Consider the following 25821-nt stretch of genomic DNA (forward strand, 5'->3'; position numbering starts at 1 on the left):
AGGCGCCCCGCCGCAGCCTGTGGGACCGCTAACGGCCACAACGGCCTCCAGGGAGCGGTACCGGCGCCGCGGGGCGCTGCCGCCTCAGGTGAGGGCTGCGGGGGGACGGGGTGTGGGGAGCCTGGGCCGGGCTGGTTATGAGGCGGCGGGAGGGGGCGGGGGCGGCGGAGCCTCCGGTGCCGCTCTGAGGGGCGGGGCCAGGCGCGAGGCCCGGATGAGCGCGGCGGCCGTGCTGTGACGCCACGCGCCGGTCCCACCAATGCGAGGGCGCGGCGGTGGTTTTTGAACGTCGGGGAGGGGTGCCAACCGTCCGGCCGCGCGCGAGGACGTCCTGCCGCCTCCCCCACCCCCCCACCCCCACCCCGAGGCCGAGCGCGCGGGCAGCGGTTGCTGCCGTTGTCAGGCAAGCGGGGCTCTGTGGGGGACGCCAGGTGAGAGCCGCCGGCGGCGGCTGCTACTGGTGGTGGTGGGCTAACGGCCGCTGGGGCTTGGGGGCGGCCGGGACGGTGTCGCCTCCGCCCGGGGCTCGGGCAGCCGCGGCCGTGCGTGGGAGGTGCCCGGCGGTGGATACGCCTTTCTGAGGAGGTACGGCTGGTCGGTGGGTGGGTGTCATGAGTCTCTTCCTTCAGTGTTAGAGGAACCGGGGTCCCGCGTCCGACACCCCGGGGGCACCCCCCTCCCCCACTGCCCGTCGTACCGCCCCGATGCGAGTGTTTACAGGCCTCGGCCTGGTCTTCGCCGCGGACACTGTGCGTTTTGCAGTTCAGATAATCGGCAATAGTGACAGTAGCCATGCTGCAAAAACCTTTTGAAAATGGCCATAGCTGTGTGTATTTTCGTATTTGTGCGTCTCTTCTATGTGTGTATGTGCAACTTAAAAATACCGTAAGCTTTACTCTTGTTTCTCTGTTCCTTTTCTTTTGGCGTTGGGGAGCATTGTGCAACTCCAGCTTAATGAGTTCTTCACCCTTTATATTTCTAAAGGTAGAAGATGGCTGAATACCTGAAAAAGCCCTTCAAAGACACTCTGGGTGATATAAAAGAACGAATGAAAGAGAAAAGAAATCAGAAATGGATAAGGTTGGGTAAAATTAGCCAGATCTCCACTGTAAAGTGCAAAATAGCAAGTAAGATGCTTAAATATCACAATAGTTTGCATAATAATTTTTTTTTTAAACCAAGTTGAAACACTCGCTGTTCTGTTGCAGCCAACAGCTCCAAGCAAATGAAGAGCATCCAAGCAAACAACAGAGCTCTAGCTCAAGCTTTGCAAGAAGAAAAGCTCAAACTGAGGGATGCCCAGGCTACCATTCTTCATTTAAGGAAAGAGTATCAAGATCTGAAGGTTCAGATGTTTGACTTGCAAAGAAATCTTGGGTTCAAGCAAGCACAAGGACTTGTTGAGGTATTTTTAATAATAACTTTATGATTTAGTGAAGCTGAACATCAGAATCTGCACCAATCCACTGATATCTTTATGATCTTAAATGTTTCACAACAAATTAACTCAATATATAGAACAAGTTTTTTCATATTTTCACCTAATCTGGTAATTAACTAATTTTTTTTTTCTGGCTACTCTTTCTTTAATTAAAATCTATCTTCTTTGAATTTTATTATTTTTATCACAGTTGAAGGTACCTGACACACAGGATTTAGTCATCTCATAATACCAATACGAAGTTACTACATTGGTAGTTGATACTAGAGTATGACTGTAACAGTGTTGTTTTTCTTCTTTTGTCCATTAGAATCGACTGTCAGCCTTGAATGCGATCATTTCGAAAGTTTCTCAGAATTTACTGGACTCAATTGATCTCCTTGGCCCAGCAAAGAATTTGTGTTCCACAGGTGTAGTAAGTACCTTTTCCTCTTGAGGGGCAGGATTTCTGTTAATTCTTTTCCTTACTCCTTCCAGCATAGATGCACATAGTTTTTGAGCTTTGAGCCTTAGTTTGGAGGTATGACTAGTCCCACAGTTCCCAGTATGACATGGGGTCCACACTGTGGGGGATGTGTCGTAGTTTGTTAGTGGGACTAAGGCTCTGCTATGAGGTGGTAGGGGCACCCTGATTTTCTATGGGTTTGTGTCTTGTTCCCTGTACCATCCTCACAGTTCCTTCCCCTGTCTACTATCTGTATGATTGGGCTGGTGATGAATGTGCTGACTTGCAGGAGCTGAGTATGTGAGATCCCACAGCACTTTGTGTTAGCCAGCCAGAAAGAAAAAGAGTCAAGGGCCTCTTTGGCCCTTCTGTGGGTTACTTGGCTGTTGTCTAAAACTTGTATATGGTGCAAGCTTGTTTCAGCTATTTAGTCACAGTAAGATTTTTTTGTTGACAGAATGAGAGAGTGCTTTCTTCAGTTCTTGAAAATAGTTCCAGTGTCGTAGGACAAATACGTTCAGTGTAAGTATCTTTTATTATTTATATTTGAAAATTCTGTTACGGTAAGCTTAATTTTCTGAAGGAAGTAGTTCATTGTCTAAAAATATATTGCTATTCAGTAAATACTACCTTTGGTATTTTCTCCAGAGGACCTCTACAGTGTGCTGATGGAGATGATCAAGTACTTCCGAGTGGGATGGAGGCTGATAGTGATAGAAATGAGCTGGCTCATTCTGTGTCAGAGATCTGTGAGGAATCTGACAATGCCGTTTCCTTAATCAAAATAGTTCCAGACAAAGGTAAGTAAATCAAAGTATCAGACATTTCTCTATTCTGAATCAGGAAAAAAATGTGCAAGGATAAGTTTAAAACATAATTACTGCTTTCGAAGTAACTGTTAAGTAATTTTCCACTTATTATCATAAAGGTTAGATATTAATGTTGGCAACTGGTAAACTTTTTGAATTAAGATGCCTAGCAAAATGGGGGAGGAATTTGAAAATGCTTTGTCTTCTATACACCTGCAGTCTAGTTTCATTATGTACCAAACAGTTCAACAGAGCAAAGTCATCTTTAGTCATGCATTATCATTTATGAAATCAACAATTGTTAACAAAACAAAATACTTAGAAAAGTAAATGACCTGTAGATAACCTTTCCAAACAGAACAGTTTAGAGGAAAATCCTAATGTAGTATACTTAACTGCTTTCTGTCTGGAAGCTGTATTAAACAGAGCTTATCTTGATTGCCAAATACTGGTTTATACAAATCCGTAGAGAAAATTCTAAGAACAGTCTTAATTTTTGACAGGTTCAGAATTTGCACAAAACCTTAACAGGTTGTTACTATTTAGCTTTAATATGACTTTTTCTCTTCAATTACAAGGACAAACATTTGATTTTCATCTGGACAACATAGGGTCAGAGCTGGAAAACATTTCTTCAAGTGGAGAAGATGGATTTGGTAATGTGTTACCAAAAAGTGTGTCCACCAGGCGTCGCTATTCAAAGATGAGAAATCACGATGAACTTTGCACTGGTGTCTTGGACCTTTCAGAAGCACCTGACTCAACAAAAAAGCTTTCTGAACAGGATGAAATTAGACTTGAGGAAAGTCTAGAGAAGTGTACTGTAGAAAACATAAATTCAGGTATTTCTCAGTTGAATGAAAACAAGGTAGGTTCAGAGCTGGTGTTGAGGCGGATAGATTCTGAAACTGCACGGTTCAACTTAAACAATAATTCTGATCTTAAACGACGTGAGTGTAAAAGCAGAGAAGACTCTCAAGTAAGGAAAGAGAAGCATCAGAAGGGAAAACTGGAATGGCCTAAAAATCCTTCCAGACAAAGACCAAAAAAAAGACAGGATAAAGAGGCTTCCAAAGAAAAGTTGGATTTCTTGGGTGGCTCCAGTGATGCTTATGACTTTCATTTTGAAGAGTGTGTCCACGTTACACCTTTTCGACAAAATAAGGTGAATGACACAGACACTGGTGTGGATGACAAAGATGACTTATCTGAAACTAATACCATCGAGTCGAGTGATATTGAAGAAGATTCAGATGATAGCCTCTATGAGCCTTACAAGAGTAAATCAAAAAAAAGGAAAAGTTCAGTGGACAAGAAAGATACATCACCAGTCCATGCAAGGCCAAGGTCTAAAAGATGTCTGGCACAGCGTGAGCAGAAACTCCATAATGAAAAAGAGACTGAAAGCAATAAATCAAGGGACAAGTCTACTAGTAAGTGTAGAAAGCGTTCTGTAATTGGTTTTGTTTCCTTGAGCGGTAACATTGTTTAAGGGATTTAGGCTTTTTTATTCTAGTTTTTTTAATAAATAGAAACAGAATAATGTTATAAAAATCATTAGATTCATTCTTCTACTTTTTTCCCCTCAGCAGAAATAGGAATTAAAGATATGTTTTGTTTAAGAAATTGGTCAACAATGAATTAATACTGTATTTTAGATGTGTTTAATGATGTATTAAAGCTGAGGAAAAAGAGGAGTATAAATTGGGAGAGAAGTGGAATAGCAAATCACACTTTGCCTGGCACTGCTTAGTTAATTTATTTTTCCAAATTAAAATCCTGAATATTTGTTGATCCTCTTACGTATTCTTAAGTAGAAAGATGAAGATAATAGTTATAGCTGAGAGTTATTTCACATCTACTGTGTTCATTGACATTCTCTTTTAAGCTAGCTTGCCTGAATTGTCTTAAGCGTGCCTAATTTCTTCCCAGGGCAGCCCTCTGAGCCATCTCATGGTCGTCTTTCTGATGTTACCAACACCGCTCCATTGCTACCCAGCACTGGGAATGCAGCTATTGTCCCAGAAGGTGAAGGACCACGATCTCCAAAACGCAAGCGAAGCTGTACTCTTACTGTGAGCTATAAAGAACCAAGTATTGCAGGGTAAGTAAGTGTCTTGCTTTCCAGTTTGATGTCAAGTTCATGATATTCCATCAAATGGAGGATTTGAGGGGATTATTTAAATACTGGAAATAAGTTCTTATAACATTCAAAAAGAGGTCTGATGTTAGTAATACGAAATAGTTCATGTGAAATTGAACTTACCAGCTGAAAGTTAATGTTTTAAGTGACGTGGGGAACAAAACTCAATTTTGCCTTTTTTTTTGGTTGGTTTTTTTTTTTTTAACAGGAAACTCAGGAGAGGAGATCCATTTACAGATACAAATTTTCTGAATTCTCCAATTTTCAAGCAGAAAAAAGATGCTAAACGCCATTCTCTTAAGAAAGAATCTCTGTCAAAATACAACGAGAAATTTGTTGGTTGTCGTTGAGTTTTCCAGTCATGATAGCAAAGCCATGCTTGCTCCATGAAGAAAGGAAATATTTCATCTGGGAAATTATTGATGCACAATATCTTACACAAATATGCAATTATTTCTATGTGTCTAATATTAAGGATATAAAATTAAGGGGCTTTGGTTTTAATCCAGTGGCTTGTTTTTAATGATATAGAAGACACAAGACTACTTCTATAACTAAGGTGATTCCATTCAAACCTTTTGAGAGGAGGCATCCCTACATCATGGATCTGTGAGTATATCAGAAATATCTGATGGAAAAGATGATGAATGTAATTTTATGACTTATACCCTGCTTGATCTCACAGTGATTGGCAACGGTGAACTTTAGGCACTTAAGATCAAATATTTTTGTGGGTTTTTTAATAACAATGTTTGTACAGATATTGTTTAGGTAATAGTTGTAGTTTCATATTGAAGCTCATAATAAATGGTTTAGTGTTCGGAAACAGCTCAGAGTTTGGTGTGTGTTCTTTTTGCATGGTTTCCATATTTGCTTCAAGGGTAGCAATGTCAGCAGTAGGCATGCTGCAAGCCAGCGTACTCCTTCCCCATCTTATGTGGCATAAGCATTGTTTAGAAGCAAGATTGCCAGTTGTAATTTGATTATGTAGCTGGAGCTCTCAAAGTAGCAACTTAGGGTTGGATGACTGCTGTGAATGCAAGTTATAACCAACTTAAATTTGTTTAGTTACTATCTGGTTATCTGTGAAGGTTGGTGAAGAGTGCTCTGCTTTGGTGGCGTGTAAAGTAAACTGCTATTATTGGACTTCATAATAATTTTGGCCCTGCTTTGCCAAGTGCCTTTACCAGAGGAAGATATGCCACACCTGCACTGGTACCATTTGGTGCCACAACAGGCAGTATGCTAGAAGAACACTGTTATAAACTGGCCAGCAAGATTTCAAGGTTGCAGAGCACTCAAACTAGCTTTTCTTTGCTTGATAAACATTTAAGAAGTATTAATGGGTACATGAACACAAAGAGGAAAGCTACATTCAACACAAATAATGGGAAAGTACAAAAATACAGGTTCTTCATTTGTCTTGCAAGATTGCCTGTCTCACTTGTCCTACTTCAGTAGGTGTAAGATCTCTTCCTTTCTGTAATAAAAAATGTGTAGTGTTAATTACTGTTTTACTAGTAATGTCTTACATGACTCTCTCAACAGTAATAATAAAAGCTGCAGCTACTGGGTGTTTGAAAATACTTGTTCACAACATGGCTTTTGGATATTGGAACTGAAATTTAACCTTCCATTTGTATCTTAAAATTCTAGCTCTGAGCATTACCATTAGTACTATAGGAACTTAAGCAGAATGATTTAACTTCAGGTGCTCTTTTCTTTCAGCAAAGAAATGTGTAACAGCTGTTTATCAGGGACAGAAAAAGAACAATGTGATAGCAGAGCAGCTCAAGGCAGGTGTGGTGGGTCTGGGTTTTTTTAGGATTGAGTAAGCTTGAAGAATTGCTGCAGTTCTATCACAACTGCAGGAAGGAGCTCACCTAATCTCAACTGATATTCCTAAAAGTGTTCAGGAAAGCAGCTAAGCCTCTTTTGACCACTATTTGCTACTCTCTGAACAGTACACTTCTACATGATGTGGCACAGGACTAAATCTTAGTGGAGGGGGGGGAAATCTCTTCATACTCGCTAATTGTCAGGTATTGGACGGGTACAGGGTTTGCTTATGGTATGCAAAATAAGTGTACCATCTGAGTAACATGGGGATAGTAGGCAAGTACAAGCTCAGCATGGACTGTTGTTTGCTCCTACGTATATTGTGTCTTGTGAGTAAAGGACTCTAGTAGAAAAAAATGGGAAAACAGCATAAGCATGCTTTGAGATGAAAAATCAAAACTTGAACAGCTAAGTCAAAGAATTGTTTGAGATGTTGAGGAGACAGGATTAACAGCACTGCAGCTCAGTTAGTATGGAGCTGGGAGTGCTACTTGGACTGGTCACAGCTTTCCATACTGAATTCTCAGCTTGCCACACTATGCTCCCAGTGAACTCCAGAGGCTTTTTTGCATATTCTCTAGTGTTGCCTGGAAGACGCACTGACTGCACTCTTATAGATTCACTGTGCTCAGTTGTGAAATTGCTTCGGTGTGTATGGTTGTAGTGCAAGAACTAATTAATGAAAAGAGAGACCAAAATAAGTAGGGTTTTGTACATATATAATTTAAAACTATTCTGTACCAGTACAATATATTAATTTTACAAATGTAAAGTTCATCAGCTGTTAAAGCATTTGCAAAACCACATATCCTACCGTAACTTTATTGCACAGTATCTATGAAAATATTAATTCTTAAATTAGAAAACAAATGTTTCAATATAGAAGAGACAATCTGATTGAAAGACGATAAGAAAATCTACTCTGAAAATAACAAAATTTCACAGGATACCAAGCTTAACAGGTGCATCTGTAGGCCCAATCTACAAAACAGGATTATAGCATCCAGTACTGGCTATTAAAAAAAAAAATACTCACTGTACCTTTGTTATAGATCCAAATGTAGGTCAGACTAATCTCATACAAAAACTATGGCAAGTCTAGTGTTAACATTTTGAATACCTTGTGTACCACATTTACTACTTCCAGGTGGTTCCTGACATCTACTTGCTGAATCGACTTGTGATTTAACATTGCACAGGCATTTTGCAGGAATATATTCTTTGACACAGCACAGGATTGGGGTTTTTTTTCAGTCTTATAACTACTGAATTTTACCAGTGTAACATCTGTAAATATAAAACACCAAGAATGAAAGTTAAATCTGTTTTTCACAAAAGCAATTGTAATTTACAAACTCTAGAAAATGTCAAGTGACAACTTTTTGGCCTGTACTGATCTCCATTAGGAAGTTAGGTGTACCTCTTACATGTAGTGTAAGCAGCAAAATATATATATTATATATATGTAAGTGCTCAATTTGAAGATATACTAACATGTGTTGTAAAATGTTAATATGTTCCTGGGTCTAAATAATCACAGTTAATAAGCATTGACAATAAAGCTTGGTCGAAAATCCAGTTTACCACAGGGCCAAGTATATAAGCTAGAAGCTGTCATATGTTGACTTCTTTTGTGTACAATAGTCTTATCTCTGCTGAATAATCTAAAGAATTTATCAGTGAAGAGTAGTAAATAGAGTGGATCATGAAGTGCATCAAAACCTTAACTCTACTAAGCTAATTGAAATTGTCTAGTATATGCGAATCAGATTCTCTGAAGTTATTTTGGGTACTTATGTCCTGCATAAGCCAAGTCACTATGACATTACACATCTAGCCAGATTTTTTTTCTTTTTTTTTTTAAATAGTGGTTATGAGATTACAATTTGCAGGTAAAATATTTATCAAAACCCAAAATGAATAGAAAAACTTGCATCTATCAAAGACTACAGGCAGTCCTTTTTCAGAACTGGCTGCTCTTCTCTCACAGCTTCTCAACCAGCTGAGTGTTTCTTTTAAAAAATAATATCTTATAAAAAGATTCTACAAAGAAACAAGTGTTTCAGAACCCCCCCCAACTGTTGTTTTCCCTTACTATTTTATTTTTTACTGGAAAAAAAAATAATAAAACTTTATCAAATAGGTACTGCATTAGGTAAGCTATAACATCTGTTGTCTGGGAATTTTCTTCATATTCCCAAACATGTGCAATTTCCCACATGTTTTGTGGGGTTTCTGAGGCTGTAGCTGATAAACTTATTATGAACATACGGTAACGGGCACACAAAAGAAATTTTCTGTAATTAAATACATTATAAAGCATTTTAATAAAATAATTTTTGTAAGTTCAGTATAATACATGTTTGCAAAACTAAAAGGGTTTTTAAAAGTGCTAAGTATTAAACAGAAGTTTCTTGAAACCTTAAAGTCCCACAACTCAGATATATAACGGCTTCCCCTGCCCGTAAAGTAGGCACACTATTTGGTTGTAAAAAAGACAGTGTCACTTGTCAATTAATCCAGCTTCTTTAATTTTTGTGTAGAAGAATTTCTCCAGTATATTGGCACATTTGTAGTATTCACTCTCGGGGGGTTGTACTCTCTGCAATTTGTAAAGACCCGCTGCAAGTCTGCCATGAATAATTTCTTAGACACGTAGTACCTATTCTTGAGTCGCTCACTCATTGTTTTGAGATCTGTACAGAAGAAAAATAGATTAACAGCGTTTGATTCAAATACTTTTTGTATGCAATATCCCTTTAGACTGATCTGCCATTTAACATGAACTGGCAAAGCTAGGATTTGGAATTCCTAATTGCCTTCATCTAAGGCGTGGTCCCTTTTTTAGCTTCAACAGCAATTGAGTCCCTGGAACTAAGCAATATTTCACTGTAAGAATGATTTTGTGTAGAGTTTATTTTTTCTTCTTTAAAAGATTAAAGCATCATTGTTTTGTGTTCTCATACTTATCTGAGTTTTCAGTGGGTATTAAGTGTCCCTAACTCTCCTCTAACTGCTCTGTGAGGCAAAGCTGTTGTCAACTTTGCTGGCAGAGGCCTTAGGAGCATATAAGCAAAGAATTCAAACATCGCAAGACATGTATGTTAATCTAAAATCCTCACTTCTGTGCGAACACAGTGGAGAAGTGTCTATACTACAAGCAGTACTTGCAGCTTTGAAAAGATTAAATTTGTTCCACACACTACATATATTCTAATTACATCTTCAAAGTTTATAGTTATGTATCCCTTTTCAAGAGTCGTGAGAACAGATCTCCTGCTTTCAACGCATCATACAAAACCTTTACTTACTTACAGAACATTCCTTAAGAAATGTTTTCCTTTATACTAAAATCAGTCATCCATAAAATACGTAAATCATCTCTCTGTTCTCCACACAGTCGCTTTCCCAGTAATTCTTATCAGGCATTTAAAAATTTTGTCTACATTACAAGTGTTCTAGAAGTGAGTACAGGAATAGAAGTAGTAGGAGGTGTGCTGGATGCCTTGGCTTTTCTCACTTCAGACGCTCTAACAACTATTTTTTTAGCAATGCTTGAGCCAGGCTTCAGCAGCACCTTTGTGAAACTACAACAGGAACAGCTGACATGGAGAAGACTTACTGCCAACAAGTATTGCAAGGAAAGCAGAGTCCAAAGACCTCCAATGCAAAGGAATTAAACCTTAAAACTTAAGATTTAAAAATATGGTTGTGAGTATTTTTGTTTTGGTTTTTTGGGTTTGGGGTTTGTTTGGTTTGGTTTGGTTTGGTTTTTTTTAAGGGAGATTTGACTTTGGTAAAACAGAGAAAAACCCTGTCAAATTGACAAGAGGGGATTATTTAAGAAAAGTTTGAGGGATGCTCTCAAATACCTCTTCCAATGATACATAACTTGCCATTCACTAGTGTTGCACAGTATTTTGCAAAAGCAAAGGCTCATTCAGCTCCCATTAAGTCTGAAATTTAGGTGCCTACACCTAAACTAGATATCTATAGTCTAATTACAGTATCCAACTGAGAAGGCTGTTCAGCTCACCCTAAAGCAAACATTCCCTGGCTGGTCAGTTAAACTGTTCTCTTCTAACTACAGTGAAAGTTTGCCTCCATCTGTCACTCAGCCATACAGCTTTTGTATTGCAGATGAAAAGGAACAAAAATAAACAGTATTTCTTGAAAATAAGCAGCTGAAAGAGCACTTCACATAGGGGAAAAAAAGTGTTTATACATGAGAACTGACCTTAGGAGGTAGTCAAAAAAATCTACAGCTATACCTCTCAAAAATTGTACAATTTAGTCTGTACGCAAACGCGAAGACAAATGTTGTATCTTGTATGTGATAGCATAAGAAAAGACAATGCTGTTTCTTTTTAATTGAAATTATGTCTGAGCAATTTTTGTACAGTATCAGCATGCTGGCAGTGAGAGCAGAAAGAAAGCAGCTGATCATGAATCAAAACGCAGTTTAGTTGGGCTGGGTTCCTTAGCTGAAAAAACAAAGCAAAACTAAACCAAAGACCTCAGCTTAATCCTAAAATGAGAACTCCTGCCCCCACCTCCAATGTAATACATCTGAACAAGGAAGGACAGACTACATTCCTACTTTGGGTTTCCCAACCCAGGCAGTAAGTTCTTTGTAACCACTGTTCAGATTAACCAGCCATCTAGATCTAGCTTCTGCTCAGAAAAGCACACAGAGAAAAAACTCTGCCACGGGAGGGTGTCAACATTCTTTTTCTTCATTGCTAGAAAACACATTTGTGTCAGGGAAACAGGAAGCTGGCTGCTGTTTTATAAAGTACACATATATTTGCTATTTGAAAATGATAAGTTGAATATAAAAAAATCATTAAGCCAAATTGGTATACACAGGCTAGGAGCCTATGCAAAGCAACATGAATAAACACTTTCATTCTCTGAGAAACTGATTGATAGTAGCCTGCAATGAACTTGTATTTCATTCTCTCATAACATTAAAAGGTACAGAAACTGTAATCAGAAAGATGGAGGTGAGTATTGCATAAACAATGAAGGAGCAGCAGGATTCAGTTTTAAATCTGCTGCAATACAATCAAAACAAGCATCTGTTTAGAACAGCACTGAATCATCATTGAAATTATATGACCCAGCAGTCAAAAGCAAAGAAAAACATTATTAGCAGTTGTGTACTTCCCTTTGCAAGTAACCCTGTATAAACAATAGCGGCATGATTTAAAAATAAAAATAAATAAATAAATAAAACACCTCAGACAACTTTGGCAGATCCAAAATACAAAGATAAAAGTTATCTTACAATCAGTTGCATGAAGCATTTTCCTAAACTTAAATTCCACCAAACTGTTAAGACTTAATTTTAAAACCCTGGTACTTTTGAAAAGGTTTTCTCTATGTGATTTAGAAAGCTTAAATCTGTTTTTCAAAGCAATTCAAACGCTCAGGTGTTCCTGAAAGTTTGCCTTGAGATTTTTTAACATACCAGTAGGATCTGCAATGACGAGTTACCACACACAAGAACATATTTGTACAACTCACATAAACCAGCTCAGTCCTGAAAGTTTCTAGCTGACTGCACCATTTAAGAGCTTGCTAGGGCTCTCTAGGGCATACTAAGATTTCACATGTATACACTATAGATGCTTCACAAAGGTCACAAAGCAGTCATAAATTTCAAATGACAGCATCGTACTCTTGGCACTTCAGAGCTGCAAGCTATTCAGCTGCAGGTAATACATATCTTTTAACATAAAACAATCAGATTACAATTTATCTGCTATGTCTCCAGCTATAAAGATTTTTAAACTCTATACTTAAAAAATGTTAATGGCATTACCCATGGGAAACCTTATAACTTCATAATATCCAGGAGCTTCTGTTCTCTTCACAGGTTCCATGAAGGGCCAAGCGCTTTGATGGCTCTTTGGTAAAGAAAAAAGTAAGGTATCTAATATGGAAACTCTATATTGGAAATCATTTAAAAATCTTTACAGAAGGTAAACTAGAACTAGTGCTCACCTTCACCTGCTGCAGGATGGTTTTTAATGTGCTGTAAAGTTGATCTGGATCCTTGGGCTCCTTACTTGAAAGAAAATACGAATACAAAAAGATTAGCCTGAATCCTTTATCTTCATTTCTATGACATACATCTTACCTAAAAGCAACTCCAAAGTTTCAAGCATTTTATGGAAGAAATTAAAACAAAAAAAACCCCAAAACCCAACTCCCCCCCGCCCAAAGAAAAACAAAAAAACAAACCCACTTAAGAACTCATCCCTTGCAGATTATTTATCTATTTTCCAATGGATGGAAGGAAATATCAAATGACATTGTTTAAAGACTTTTCTCAAAGGAATCTCCAAACTGCTTCATCATTTTACTTTGTGCAGCACTTACCCTCTTTCTTTTCCGCTTGGTTTCCAGCCAGTCTCTCCTGTACACCAACAACATGAGAGATTACATGGGAACTACAGTAGGTCAAAACATTAACTGAGTTATTGCAACTCTAAAAAGATATGCCATTTCAGCACTGCTGCAGTAAAATGGGTTTGTTTTATTAAAAGCTACTCCTAATAACTAACACAACCATCTAGCCTACAGTCCCATTCCATTTCCTACATGCCTCTTCCTCTAGACTGCTGAAAAGATAACAAAATATTCCTACATGAAACACACATTTTTTCAATAATACAGAGGTTGTGGGAAAATATGTATTGAAAAGAATAACGATGTCAAAGTTATCCAATTTGATTCCCTAGGGACAGAGAATAAATTACAGAAAAGCACAGTTGAAAAAAATCCCCCAAAAGATGATACTTCAATGTTCTAATTCTGTTTTGTCCTGTGAGTCCATGTTTAGCACAGAACTCATCCTTGTACAAGAGTACAGGGAAACTGCTGACTACACTGCGATATAAATCAAAGCAGGATCACATACCAATGCAATTACACACACGTACATAAAAGAGGATCAGCCTGGGATGCCTTGGGGAAGTCTCGAAGACAGCAATTGTAATGGAAACACAACAATCTTCATAGAAATCAAATCAGCAGACCAAAACAATTACATTTTAATCAAAAAGAAATATGTGACTACATTAGTATTTCTAGTCTTGGACCTTTCTTGGGCTGTTCTGCTTCTGTTCTACATTAAAAGAGGCTGATACATACTAATTCCAGGAATGCTTTCTATGGGAATCTGCCGTACTCCATCTTTGAAGCAAGAAAGGCCAGGATAAACTTTTCGTATCTGAGCTTGTTTTCTTTCTATGAGCTTTTTAATGATCTGTAATAAAGCAGCAGAGAAAACAAAAAATAATCGATTTGCTCAAAAGTAACCCAGAGGATTAATGCAAAACCGTGATGAACAGAAACACCCTCGCTTCCTAATCTTATGGTCCTTATAGATCCACTGAAACTGGTAAAAGGGGTGAGCTACCTGGCCGAACACTGATTCTGCAAATGAGGCTACCAAGTCTCTCAGCTGCCTATTCAGGCACAAATCTGGAAGAAAAGGAGCCACTGCTTGCTGTATTGATCACAAGCTGCACAGCTCCCGGGAAGGTGGCAGCAGAGGTAGGGAAGGAAATTTCCTGGAAGCAGGTTTGGGAACTGGCTCTAATTCTAACAGCTGGTGCTTCTGAACTGCTTCAGCACAGCTGGTCAGAAATTTCAAGGCACATATTTTAATGCACATATATGTTCATATTCCAAAATTTTAGAAATACCTGTTCACTTCGAAGTCTCCATATAACTGTAGGAGTTGCTTAGATATCAGTTAGAGATACTCTTATTGAAGATTTTCTCTCGAGGAAGTCAGAATGATGCCACTCTTTGGAACTGAAATTCTACTCTGCTTGTAGATACCAGGAAAGGCTTTTCCAATTCTGGGGTACACTCTGTTCTGCTTTGCAATCTCATTACCTCAATTCTAAGTAATTTGCTTTGGTGCTCTTGATACACACTTAGACGCTTACCTAAGCTTTGTGTGTCCTGAATATGTCACTTTCAAAATGGCTTACTTCATAACTGGGAGTAAACAAACGCACAGCCGTTCAGACCACCACAGTTTGAGAGACTATTTTCTTTGGAAATAATAAAGATGGACATATCTTTATTTTTAAGGACTTTCACTCCCCCACACATAGTAGTTTCTCCCAAATAAGAGGAAAAGAAAAAAGTCAGATTTTCAACAGAGGTTACAAATGTTAAGAGAAATACAGTATACAACAGCACCATGGCCACATTCCAGCGTAACATCAAAATACTTTCAAACTAATTGTTAAATCCACCTTAAACCCTTCTTATAATTTAGAAACTAGTGGCTCTTCCTGATTAAAACAAGCTGTTCAATCAGTAACATTGATTACTCACAAGTCAGCAGGTCACAAAGCTTTGCATAAAGGAATTTTTCATATTTTTCATAATGACGGTAAATGAGCTACAAAGCAGGCAGTGCAAACTCACAAACGGTGGTCTCTGACCAGTACCCAGTGTCGGGTGACATGGTCTTAGCAGCCATAGGCATATACTCTAATTCTTTAAATAAAAGCTTAAATCCCATGAAAAGCTTCACTTCTAAAAGGACAGGACTAGAAAAGTCTGATGTCCAGTACTGGCCAATACCAGCAGCAAACCAAATCAGTATATAATCCATACTGTCAACATTTAAAATTCTACTTATTCAGGTATAATCTTCATTGCTTTTGATTTGAGCAGACAAGCGAACTTTCTTCATAAAGCTGCAGACTGTGAGGGCTATTTCTAAATTTCCTTGGAACAGGGAGAATAAAAAGCCTGATCTGTGTTTTGAGTGTCAAACAGGCAGTCCTAAGATGCACTTCGAAAGGCGTATATATTTATTCTCAGAGAAGATACAACAGCATAGATCAGTGTATAGTAACAGCTTTCTTTCTAATAATGGTAGACATGAGATGTCTGGAGGACCAGGCACTCTATCTCCAAGTGGAGTGTCTCCAAGTGCTTTGGAACAATATGGACATGCCACCAAATGAGAGAGAGTGAAGAATGCAAAATAACATACGCTAATAAAGCAGTCCCAGAGTCAAAATCTTTAAAACTAACTTAAGTTTTTGTAAGTGACATGTTGATTGTTTGGGCCTAGAACTGTATTACTGCAGCTAAGCATGCCTGAGATGTAACAGGCTACAAAAGACACATCCCCTATCCGCCCACCCTGACAACATCCCATCCCTGAGGGGAAGGTGACATGTCCAGCAGTAGACTGGGATCTGAAGAGTAACCCAACCAAGCAGAAACGAAAGGGAAAAAATTATGATCTATGTTGTATGGACATATGAAAACCTTCCCAATGAGTGAAGTTAAGAAACCTTGTCAACTAGATGTATAGCTTTCAGGTATTGTCTGTCTTTCTGCAAGCATGGGCCAAATAGTTCTATTGGAAGGAAAATGATTGTTCCATGAAGAAGCATTTTAACAAAATAAAAAGTAACGAGATTTGAGCAACCTTGAAAGAACAAATTATCCTTGTAATCTGTATTTCTTTAAAAACCAAGGAAGGTATTTAAACACAACTGGAAACATCTTAATTATTTTGCTAAAACTGCCTTATTATATGGAATATTATTATGGACTAAATAAAGAACATCCCACATAAGCTCCAAAGAGGGACAGCCTGGAATTTAAGACAGCCCACCCTTGATTTGTGTATTTAAACAGTGGCAGAAAAAATAATCCTCTTTCTTTCAAGTAAAATACAGGACATGCAGTACAAACACTCCATTCAAAAGTCACTCTAATGAACACTACTGTCATTGGGGGGGGGGGGGGGGGGGAGACAAAAATTGACAAAACTGCAGAACAAATCAATCTCACAAGATTTTGCTTAGTTATCATCTATGACAAAATTTAGCTATGAAATACTCCTCAAAATATCAGTACTTTTCAACGCTTCTGTTATTGTAAAGTTAGTAAGGTAGAATTTAATGCTTCAACTGCAAAATTATGGCACTGGGACTTAATGAAAGAATTATTCTAACTAATAAAAGTATACATTCCAATGTTTTAGGCACCAAAGCAAAGAAGAGAGCTAACCTGGCACTGACTGAATTGTTCCTAAACATCTGAATAGATTATAATGTTCAGTGTTTCATTTCAGCCTTTACCTCTTTTTGCTTTTTAATGATGACAGAAAATTCTGTGTAGGGGATCCTTGGATTTAATTCACATCCCATTAATGTGGCACCCTCATAATCCTTGATGTAGCCAACATATTTTGCTTTTGGTACTTTAATATCTTTGGAGAAACCCTGAAGAAGATAAAAACTCAAGTTGTCATGATGCCATTTTCCATTTACATTTGTTTTAACTGAAATGCTATGATGATTTAGAACCAAATTCATCATAATGTTAAAATACAGACAATACAATGGAAAGAGTTACAGACCATGGTTCATAGTGTTGCAAACACCTTCTCATGGGAGTCACCTGATACAAGAATAGTTAATTGCTCACATCTATAGGAAAAGAAGGGAGAGAGGGGAGACAAAGAGATGGAGGAAAAGATTTTTACTGTGGACAAACTTCCTGGATTTTTCCAAAAATTTGCTATTTTAATATTAAAGGATGCCAGTCCTGTAGTCTTTAATCAAGGAAAGTTGCTGTTGAAGTCGATGAGATGACAGTAATTTTATAGCCAGAAAAAACAATTTATTTTTTTTTACTTTTGTATTTCAAGTGAAAAAGTAAGATAACAAATCCCATTAAAAGTTCCAAAGTTATACTACAGTCTTCATATAGTTCAAAAGTTAATTGAAAACCAAACCCACAAAAGAATTAACCAAGACAATAAAAAGCAGTGTAGGACTCTCACTTTGGCTGCATTTTATTCTTCTGTTACAGTGGTATGTATGAAACCTCAGTAAAAATCAGGAACCCAACGAGGACTTCTGCCTCACAATTTACCATCAAAGGCTTCAGACTTACATGGAGACTGAGCACCTTCAAATTGGGGAAGGGACATTTCAGACGTGAAAAGGGTCTGTCTGCGCAGATCTGATAGCAGTATCACAAGCCCAGCTTTTATTCATTTTGAATGTGTGAAGAGCAAATTGTATCAGTTCTACAGACAGAATCATAGAACAGCCGAGGTTGGAAAGGACTTAGGGAGGTCAGTTAGCCCCATCCCTGCTCAGAGCAGGTTCTCATCAGATCTCGTTGCTCAAGGCCCTGTCCAGTCTTGAAGACTGCCAAGGACAGAGGTTCCACAACCTCTCTGGGCAATATTTTCCAGTATTTCACCACCCTTAGGACAGGAAGAAAGAAAAAATAAAAATTTCCTTCTATCTAGTTGCAATTTCCCATGATCCAACTTGTGTCCGTTGCCTCTAGTCCTATTGCTGTACATCCCTGAGAACAGTCTCACTCCATCTTCGTTCTGTCGTCTGACCAGATAGTTGACACCTGTTTAATCTATCAAATCTATTTGACAGATTAGACATCACAATCTTTCCTGAACTTGAACCTCACGCTTCAAATCAGGAGGAGCTGTGAGCACAGGTCAGGTAAGTTCTAGTCTGCCACACATATGTGTGGTCCTTCCTTAGACTTCTTATAGAATCAGTGAAGGAACTGAATGAATGAAGAAGCAGCCAACCCATATTTGACTGGTTTTTAGACTTGACAAATTATAGGCTATACCGTACACCTATATTCAGATGATTCCATCAAAGTAAAATGCATTATAAGCCAGTATCATTACACAAGATGAACACAGAGTACATTTTGTAGATAAAAAATATACACATAAAATTGCACTATGCATCTTATCCAACTACTTTGTCATGTCTAGTTGTTTAGTTCATCACTGCTAGATGTTAACTTCTTGCACCAAGTAATTTCTTACATTGACTTACTTGTTTTTTGAAGTAGCCGATAGCATATTCATCTGCATACGTGAGAAAGTTGAGAATGTTGTGTTTGATGTGGTACTCCTTCAGATGGTTCATTAGGTGAGTCCCATAACCCTGTGTGAAATGTACAAAGAAGAAGCCATTACAAAGCCTTTGGGGACTGCACATATTAGAAACTGTGGACTGAGGGTTATTACAGACTGTTTTTCAAAATGCAGTCTTTCCTCTAGATCCTGTTTTAAAGATTTTCTCATAACTAACTTAGTGAGGTGTACTCAAGATCAAACTGTTTTCAGCCTTGTAAGGGTATCTTTGTGACCCAACAGGGAACACAAAATATCAGAGCTTCTAGCATCTGATTCACTTTTAACCTAAAAGAGACCAAAACCTAGACTGTCTCTAGGGGTAAAGCGTGGCTCTAAAGAGGTACATTGTCCTGAAAGTTGTAATTCAAGGTGCACGTGTATTTTTTTCCTTTTAAGTTAGATATCAACTATTAATAGTCACATATTTCACTAATAACAAACCTATGTATATTGTAAGAATAATTAGCCTTATCACTTAAAAATTGCAAAGCAGTAGGAACACCAAAATGAATCCTTCTACAGGAACCCATTCTGAGATGAGATCTCTGTTTTCCTGTGTTCTGTGCACCTGTAGCAGCAACAGCCTCTGCCTCTGTCCTGGTTTCAGCTGGGATAGAGTTAATTTTCTTCCTAGTAGCTGGTATAGTGCAGTGTTTTGGATTTAGTATGAGAATAATGTTGAGAACACACTGATGTTTTTAGTATAAACACTATTTAGCAACAACTAAGACAAGGATTTTTCAGCTTCTCATGCCCAGCCAGCAAGAAGGCTGGAGGGGCACAAGAAGCTGGGAAGGGACATAGCCAGGACAGCTGACCCAAACTGGCCAAAGGAATATTCCACACCATATGACGTCATGCCCAGTATATAAACTGGGGGGAGTTGGCTGGGAGGGGCAGATTGCTGCTCAGGAACTAACTGGGTGGGCATCGGTCGGCAAGTGGTGAGCAATTGCATTGTGCATCACTTGTTTTGTGTATTCTAATTCTTTCAGTATTATTATTGTAGTTTTTTAATTATTATTATCATTATTATTATTTTCTTCCTTTCTGTCCTATTAAACTGTCTTTATCTCACCCCACGAGGTTGGTTTTTTTTTTTTTTTTCGATTCTCTCCCCCATCCCACTGGGTGGGAGGAGTGAGTAAGCGGCTGCGTGGTGCTTAGTTGCCGGCTGGGGTTAAACCATGACAGCCTCAAAGGATTTATAATCTGAACTTATTATAGGGCATAAAAGGGAATAGTGAAATAGTTATTACCATAATAAGCAGCAGAAAATTATTGAGTCCACAATCAAATAAATACCTATGCATTCTGACTGCACACAGGAATAATTTCCATTTTCATTCAACCCCAAAGTAAATAAAACGTACCATTTATTCACATTTCCAAGTAAGCTATAGTCTTCGCCTTCTGCTGTGAGATGAAGAAATGTAAAATAGACAGGAAAGCCCACAACAATGTGTTTTTCCTGCATATGTTTCAATTTTAATATCATGGAGAATAACCGGATGCTTACAGAAATATACACAGAATGTTTTTGGGTACTCTGTTCTTGAAAACTGTACATAAGCCAGAAAAATAAATTAGAAAATATATAGTTCTGATTTAATTCATAATTTAATAGCCTCAAACATAGAAATAGCCAGATGAAAGCAAGTTAGGTTATTGTTGAAGCTCAATACAAAAAATTTAGTAGTGACACATTTTCTTTAAAATTCTACCAATCTAGGTACAAAATTTGTGCATTAGTCCTTCCTTTCCAGCTAGTATTTGGAACATCTGGTATTCGGACCTCATATTTGAAATTAAGACCTCAAATGTGTAAAAATAAGTACTTCTGAATTTGAGGAAGCTCTTAAAGCCATATGGTCACTTGTTAAAGTGGCACACATCTTGCATGGCATCAAATACAAAGAAGTGGTTTGACAACTGACAACATATTAAGTGGCACAGCATTTCTTAGAACTCAGATGTGCTCAAGATAATGAAGAGACTTTCTAATTGCAAATTTGAGTTCTCAAATTCTTTGAAGAGGATGAAAACCCTGAACCAAAAATTTGAATGAAAAATGTTTTCCTTAAATGCAAGCTAGCAGTACATGAGCTAGCCAAGCTCCTCACTTCCCTTCTCATCAGCAGGGTCAAAGGAACAGCCTATGAGAGACTGACATTTTATTTACACCTGAAACATTGCAATTCATTCCAGTAATTCTAAAGCATCTAATCTCTGACAAAAAATGTCAATTTTGTGTCTCAAAGAAATTCCAGCAATTATGACGACAATTACTTCAAACATTTTCTGCTGACTTATTATTTTTATAACCTTCACAGGATTTATTCATTCTCACAAACACTTGCCAATGTCTAACAATCCTAAGAGGAAACTAAGCCATGTACAGTAAAATTTAAAATAATTTTGTAACATGGGATCAAACTATCTAAAAAACAATCCAACTTTTAAATATCACATATAAAGGAAAACAGTACCCGTATTTCTTACTCCAGCCTCAAATTGAATTAAAATAGGAATTTATTTTTCCCAAGAGTAGGCAGTTCACTCATGCGTGAACATTTAGTTTTTCTGTTACCTGCTGGTAGGGGTCACCTTACTCATATAGGAATGTGGGAAGGCCAATTTTCAGAAATAGTCAACGGATCTTCACATACAGCGAGGCACCCAGAAGGTAACAGCAGAAATTGTGCATTATGTGTGCATATGCAACGTAGGCAAGCTCTCTGAGGGATTAGATTTATTTGCTCTACTGTATTCTGAAAGGTTATTCCTAGAGAATCGCAACACACCTTAGGCAGCTTAACTTGTGTAGTGCAGCTGGTTGTTTTAGTAGAATGAAAACACCTTTTATGAATTATCCAAGCTTAGAATAGACATACCTAAAGCATGTTCTGTTATTGTTTGCATTTGCTAAAACACTTGGATACTTTTATGACAGGCCCCTGCTCTCTAACACCAGAGTTGAATAAAATCAAATACAATCCAAGTACTAAAAACTGTCACAGGCTTTCAATCCCACCGTGTTACCCTTCCACACTCAGAGCTCCTCCCTTCAAAGCAGGGCACACAATTTCTGCATGTTCAACTGCTACAAACTGAATTTATCCACATCTCGGCTCTAACAGTTTCAACTGAAAAACATAAAGCTACAGCACCATCTAAAGGCAAAATCCTGAATCAAATGGTCATAGTTAGACCTACCTGCAGTCCCTGGGAAAGTGGGAGGAATCTCCTGTATTCGTAGTGCTCTACGTTCTCTCAACATAGCAGCTAATTCTCAACACTCTGAGAACATTTTGTGAAATGAATTCAAAAAAGAGCTTACAGAATAGCGCATGTGCTTATTCTGAGATGCAAAATTATATCTAAATTTTGGATATATCTCATTTTCATTCAAATCATGTAACATTAATTTGTGTTCAATCACATTGTGCTGTCACACACAAGCAATACTTATTTCAGTCAACCATGAGGTGTTACACTACTATTGCTGAAGACGGAGGAGTGAATAGTCCAAGAATGGGAGACAACTGGCCACTATTTTTGTGTTGAGGAAGACTTTTTATTATTATTATTATTAGAAGTAATCCTACTATTATGCTGATGATTCTAAATCTGCACATTAGCTTTTGTGTAGTATATTCTGAATCACTATATCTTTCAAATTCTGTTCGGCAACTCTGCAATATATTCAACGTGACTAACAAAATTAGGAGGCATATGCAGTGGTGAATGGGACTCAAATACATTTAATGAACACTAGTAGGGAATTATTTTTACCTTGACTTGCTCATTGGAAGTCACAGCACAGAAAACAATCTCCGTAAATCCCTGGGAGGGGAACATCCGGAAGCAGATACCACCAATAACACGACCATCTTTTATTAATGCAAGGGTCTTGTGTTTCCTGAGTAGACAAAAATAACAGTCACTTTAATTCAGGTACATAGTATATAATGTGCCATTACCCTCCTTTTTCAGAAACTTGATTCACTTCTTTCCATGATGCTAATGCAATTGTATATGCCTCTGTTAAGTTAGCTGCTTGTATCTACAGAACAGTTGCTATTTTAACATCATGCTTTGAATTTACCATAAAATTCATCATTCATGCAGCAAGGTCTTGGCCTTGCCAAGTACTCCTAGATACTAGGGTAATGCCCAATAATTAAGAGTTGTATTGCTTTCATTGATTCTATTCTTGACAGTTATGCCATTGCGCAGTTCTCAGGATGATTTTACCCTGACTAAATTAGAAATTAATGGAGTTACAGGACAGTAAGTCCCTTCTAAGGGATTCCTGTTTCCTTGCATGCGCTCTCTATAGCTAAGCTATCAGTTTCAAATGCAGCTGATGAAGCAAGAAATGATATTTCGTATTTAGTGGAATCAAGATCAGAATAAATATCCATTTCTGTTGCATTTACATTGACTGCCAGGAAAGATATAACAAGGTGCAATCTGAACTCTTGTGTCAAGGATTAAGAATTTTAGTGTCATCCTCAAGGTCTGGAAAAATTTACACTGCACCTGCTCTCTAGATTATTCAATACACAGTATCACATAAATTGTATAAACAATACAGTAAGATTACAGAAGATATCTTAGGGGCGAGGGGGAGGAAGTCGGAGCCAAAAGTGAGCCCCTTCCAAAAAAAGGTAGTCTGAAGAGTAGTTATATTTTATGTGCCACTGTTGAACGAGATTTTATACATTTTATATATTCTGCTTTTTCTTGTACTTATTTTGGTGCTTTTTATTTGTGGAATGACAGCAGCAATGTAGTAGCTTGAGCTTTTAATTTTCTTTCCTCATGTTTGACTTGTTTAAGCAATAAGATTCAGTAAGGATGGCCATTTCAGAAACAGGAACATTAAAGGTAAGGTAATAGCTGAAAGAAATTTGGGAAGAGAACTGTTGGACTCCAGTATCTCCTACTTGATGTAGGTTTGTGTGTACCCACTACTCAGCAGAGGTCCCCACTGTGTGTCCCTGGAGATTCACAGCAGATGCTGGAGTTCTCTGAGCTGTCCAGGTGACATGCGTCACTTCCTTTGGGTCAACTGTTTGCCACAGGCATGTAAAGGAGAGCATTTTCTTGCTGTAGCAATATCCATACCTCTTTCTCAAACACAGACCACTCTCCAGAGAGATATATATACTGAAGAGCATTTAAACTACCAGCAGTTCCTCTCAGCCTACTAGAAGAGTCTTTCCCAATAAGGGAGGACCTAGAGAAATACGGGAGAAGGCCATGGCTCAACATCACTACTTCAAAATTTTGCTTTGATTTTCAGTTATGAGGGAACCTGGCTTCTTCAACCAGTAGCCTCTGCTTGAGATCACAGTGCTGCCTGAGGCTCCTAAACTCAGACAAGATCCCGGTGCTGCCTCTCTCTCCCAAGCGAGCGGCGCTTACCTCAACATAGGAGAGGTAAAAGGGTCTGGACTGGTGCTGGCCCTCACGAGAACAGTGCTGTTCGCCTCTGAAGAACCCAGGAGAAGACCCCAAGATCAGCCTCCTGTGCCTGGGGAGCGAAGTCCTGTCCAACAGTCCCCAGCACCAGGCTGTTTGTGCTTCAGGGGCCGCACAGACCCAGCAGCAGCAGCGTTTGCTGGCACCGAGAGAGTATTGCCGAGGGGAATGCTACTGAGCATAAAAGCAGAGGAAATAGTTCCAGAAATGTTTTCCTAACTGCTACAGCTACAGTACTGGGCACAAAGACAGAGGCTGGTATCACCAGCAGGGGAGGAAGGCTCTTCTACGAATGAGGCTGGGCAGTTGGCTGTGGTCAGCTCAGTCAGAGCTCCTCGAGGTCTCTACTGACACACAGCAATGAGCCCATAGGCATCCTCCACTGTGAAGTGCTGCGGTTAGTACAGTGCACCCCTAGGCTATCCTTGGGCATGGATCGTTCAGAGGCACAGATTTTGGGAGAACATACTGGTCAAGAGGAAGCAGGCTCTGGAGGAAACACAATGGTGGAAAAGTGGACACTTCTGAGGAGAACTTCCCTTTGTGCTTGAGCAGCTGAGGCACAATTCAGTCAGGACACTAGGTTAGGTGGAGGACCATGTGCAAGCTGTGGATGCTGCTACAGCCAATGTGTCTCTTTTCAAGTGCCTGTGGTGTAGAGTTGCACCCAAAGCAAGACTGGCACTGATAAAGCAAGGAGACTTACACTGATAAAGAGAAAAGCAATGTGCTTGGGTGAGGAGCCATTTCTCTCATGCTGACTTAAATGTTGTTTTCTTCATAAATCCCACAAATTGAAAAACTTCAGTCTCTGCTGCCATTTGGTTCATGATCTCCACAGACAGAGGATGGAGCAGCCTGCAAGTTAGTGTGGGCCTGGAAACCACTAATAAGCACTATAATTACTTTCTGACTTTCAGTTCTAACATTCGAAAGTACAAGATAGGTAGGAGCCTTCCCTGCAGGCCCATGTCCCACAAGAAGCCACTTGACATTAATACAGCCACTGAAATGGTATTTAGGTACAATTCAATTAGATTGGCCAGGAGTTACGGGGGCTTGAAAAGATGAGAAAAGGGTAGCACAGGCAGAGCTGCCCTCCACGCCACCTCCGCTGTCCCCTTCCTGCAACCAGCACCAGGCTCTCTCGGTCTCACCCACCAAACCCCTCTCCAGCGGCACTCACGGATCAAAGACCAAGCGCGTGATGTACTCCTTCGGCATTCGAGGCAGCTGATGGGAGAACACATTCTGCAAACCAACCAGCCACATCATGATCTTCTTGTTGGGCTTCTGGTTCAGGGAGTTGCCGACCACGTGGAATTCGATCACCCCCCTGCGCTCCTCCAGCCTCGCCGCCTCGTCCCGGGCCGAGTGCGCCGAGAGGAAGTTGGTCTGTGCCGCACAAACGGGGAACAAAATCACATTTTGGAGATTTCATATCGCCTGGCGGAACAGCCTTAAGGAACAAACAAACGAAACCCCCTCTTTTTTCCAAGCCATCTTTTTACAAAAATAGAGCTGACAACGATTATCTTTTTTTAGCAGAAATGACACCGTCAAATAAGCTGGATATAAGTCTACACTACAGCGTACAAAGGCTTATTCAAACTTCTTTTGGTAAAGATTAGGAAACAACAGTGATGGTTATGAGTCAACAACTTCCAACATCTCTCGGGGGACAGC

General features: G+C 39.0%; 2 protein-coding genes across 2 annotated transcripts in view; one reads left to right on the forward strand and one right to left on the reverse strand.

The window, feature by feature from the left end:
- Positions 1–991: 991 nt before the first annotated feature.
- Positions 992–5629, forward strand: SGO1 (shugoshin 1). Its single transcript, XM_050892163.1, has 8 exons — positions 992–1127; positions 1209–1405; positions 1752–1856; positions 2344–2408; positions 2535–2686; positions 3274–4128; positions 4628–4799; positions 5047–5629. Exons 1-8 carry the CDS (start codon positions 992–994, stop codon positions 5186–5188), a joined length of 1824 nt encoding a protein of 607 aa, XP_050748120.1. The 3' UTR covers positions 5189–5629.
- A 1750-nt stretch (positions 5630–7379) lies between these two features.
- KAT2B (lysine acetyltransferase 2B) overlaps positions 7380–25821 on the reverse strand; it is a 45902-nt gene continuing 27460 nt past the window's right edge. The window contains exons 10-18 of the mRNA XM_050890814.1: positions 25322–25530; positions 22441–22567; positions 18563–18673; positions 16814–16957; positions 13839–13953; positions 13065–13101; positions 12687–12750; positions 12505–12589; positions 7380–9373 (exon numbers count right to left, since the gene is read on the reverse strand). Coding sequence (XP_050746771.1) covers positions 9192–9373; positions 12505–12589; positions 12687–12750; positions 13065–13101; positions 13839–13953; positions 16814–16957; positions 18563–18673; positions 22441–22567; positions 25322–25530 — 1074 coding nt within the window. The 3' untranslated portion in view covers positions 7380–9191. The remainder of the gene's footprint in view (positions 9374–12504; positions 12590–12686; positions 12751–13064; positions 13102–13838; positions 13954–16813; positions 16958–18562; positions 18674–22440; positions 22568–25321; positions 25531–25821) is intronic.

The sequence above is a fragment of the Gymnogyps californianus genome, chromosome 2 (assembly GCF_018139145.2).
Source record: "Gymnogyps californianus isolate 813 chromosome 2, ASM1813914v2, whole genome shotgun sequence".
Taxonomy (NCBI): domain Eukaryota; kingdom Metazoa; phylum Chordata; class Aves; order Accipitriformes; family Cathartidae; genus Gymnogyps; species Gymnogyps californianus.